General features: G+C 31.8%; 1 protein-coding gene across 2 annotated transcripts in view; it reads right to left on the bottom strand.

Annotated features, from left to right (window-relative positions):
- The window catches only part of LOC106684665 (uncharacterized), a 19,176-nt gene extending 17,785 nt beyond the window's left edge, over positions 1-1,391 (bottom strand). The window contains exons 1-2 of one of the 2 annotated variants that reach the window (XM_067046873.1): positions 1,111-1,391; positions 903-962 (exon numbers count right to left, since the gene is read on the bottom strand). In XM_067046873.1, coding sequence (XP_066902974.1) covers positions 903-962; positions 1,111-1,286 — 236 coding nt within the window. In that variant the 5' untranslated portion in view covers positions 1,287-1,391. The remainder of the gene's footprint in view (positions 1-902; positions 963-1,110) is intronic. The other variant, XM_014426881.3, reaches the window with a different exon arrangement.
- Between the last annotated feature and the right edge of the window lie 974 nt (positions 1,392-2,365).

Below are 2,365 nucleotides of genomic sequence, written 5' to 3'. Positions count from 1 at the left end.
AAAAACGACAGGACTTTTTGAATGACCTGGTAGTATAGTATCAAGACTTTAGGATGAAAATTACAAGTTAAAATTAAACACATACTAAGGCCAGTCTAAAACCAGATTAGGGAATAACATCGACACAGTATTCTTTCATTATAAATATAATTCAGTCTAAATTGTTTTAATCATACTTCAACTATCATAACATATAATTTGTTTCTTACAGTACAAATAAACAGAAATTGATGAATAAAAGATATTTTCTTCAATCAAATTTCATGTTTTAATACTGAAACAATAAAATTGTCAACAGATGCTAGAGCCTAATAAGTTACACTTCAAACATGCAAGAGTCTCCAATTTTTTTTCAAGGTATCATGACTTAAGAAACAATAAGTAAACATCTCTGAGCCAAAAGGTTGAAGTCCAAGCCAAGCACTAACAGGCAATGGAGAGAACTGTCTAAGGTATAACCTTGAAGATTTTAACTCTAATGGGATTCAGTAAAATATTAGTGGAAAAACTGAAGTAAGTAAATAAGAAACATGTTAAAGCCCATCATTAAAGAATAAATATTATTGGTTGGAAACATCTTCCTGCCACTAAATGTATAAAACGTATTAAATCCTTCGTTTACCGACAATTTGGCAGCCAAATATCTGAAATTCCACCAACTCCAAGAATAAAAAGTAATTTTTCTCTTTTCACTAACACATATTTAAATGTCATAGAGTGTTATTTACACTTATTGCTTGCTCGATTGTTGATAAAATCAGCAAAAACCTGTTAGTGAGCTTTTCATTGCAATATAAATAAACTTGTGTCCCATAAACATAGAACATGAAAATGTAAAGTTCTATGAGAACAGAGATAAAAAAATTATAATAAATCATTTCAATAATAAATAATCTACTCACTAAAATGAGGCTGATTCAATGTCAGTTGTTGGAAGATTCTCTCCTCTCCCACCAATTTCACTGAAACATATGAAAATGAGAAATTTGATACGTAGAAAATGAGAAATTTGATACGTAGAAAAATAATGAATTTTTTTTCTTTCTTAAAAATATATTGTTATTAATAACTTCCAAAATATTATAATATAGAATACAATAACAGGCATACCTATTAGCATAAGAACGATAAAATTTGGCATAAACACTTGGTTTTTTTGAATTGTTATTGCTTGAAACACTTCTTAAACCATAGGATACATTAGTGTTGTTTCCATGGATGTTTTGAGTTGAACAAAAACTTTTTTTCAAGTCTCTGAATTTAGAAGACTTTAGAAGGCTATCCATAATTCGATAACCTTCTTTAATACAATTATGACAAATACAACATACGAACAATGATCAAACACTAACTACATAATAACCTTCCAAACAGCAAACTCGATAACCTACCGTGTTTTGGCGCCCATAAAACAATGCTGTCAACCAAAAATTAATATTTTTATTCAAAATCAAAGCCAATTTATATTTATTAATACTATGTATATTTAACAGGGAAAAGTCCAAAAATTGTCTGCAAGAAGACAGGACTCATACTGTCCAGTATTTTTTTTTCCAGCATTATGGGACAGGACTCATTGTACCAGTAATCTGAACCAAGGTCAACAATTATTAAACCGTTTTTGCGAATCAATTGATTCAGGGGGAATGAATTTCTAGACAAAAAATAACGACTTATTATATTACGAAATAAATCCTATTTAAATTAGGTTAACATTGTTCCGACACCTATGTTACCGAAAAGCAAACCACAGAAGAAATAAATAATCAAATAAAAATCTATTTTTCTGTCGAAGATGCGCACATTCCCTTTCTGGATCTGTCAATATTTGTAGCTAGGTTGTCTCTGAGGCCCACGGAGCACTTCGCTTCCCAAACGACTAAGATCGTTAAACCTTTCGTACAGCGCGGTCAAGGATACTCCAATTTCGGGCGCGGTGAGCCTGACAGGCACACGATACATAAAAATTCGTGAAGCCCCTAAATCGCCTTATTTAATTAAACCAAAAATTACCGATCATCTTGACGATGTAGACAATTAGTGAAAAATTTAAAACATATCTTATTATTTATTTAGGTACAAAAACCAAAAAAAGTCAAAATACGGAATTCACGTATCTTGGTTATGAATATAAATCAAAATAGGACCTTTTATCCTCGAAACAAAATTCAAAAAGGGGTCACACATGAAGTTGAAATGTGTGGGGATAGAAATAAGTCGGAGTTATCGTCCATTAAAGCCGATGAAGGATCGCAAGAACAGGCTGAAAAGCATGTTGCATAAAGTGGTTTCGCATGAGGGACAAATTCCTTGGTTGCATTTCACGCAGGAGTAGTTCGTGAACCGATGTATTCCTGTTTCCACC

Source organism: Halyomorpha halys, unplaced genomic scaffold (assembly GCF_000696795.3).
Source record: "Halyomorpha halys isolate HHAL.00 unplaced genomic scaffold, Hhal_1.1 Scaffold599.1, whole genome shotgun sequence".
Classification (NCBI taxonomy): Eukaryota; Metazoa; Arthropoda; class Insecta; order Hemiptera; family Pentatomidae; genus Halyomorpha; species Halyomorpha halys.
Note: the sequence above shows the minus strand (reverse complement) of the source record. Positions and strands in the feature narration are given on the sequence as shown.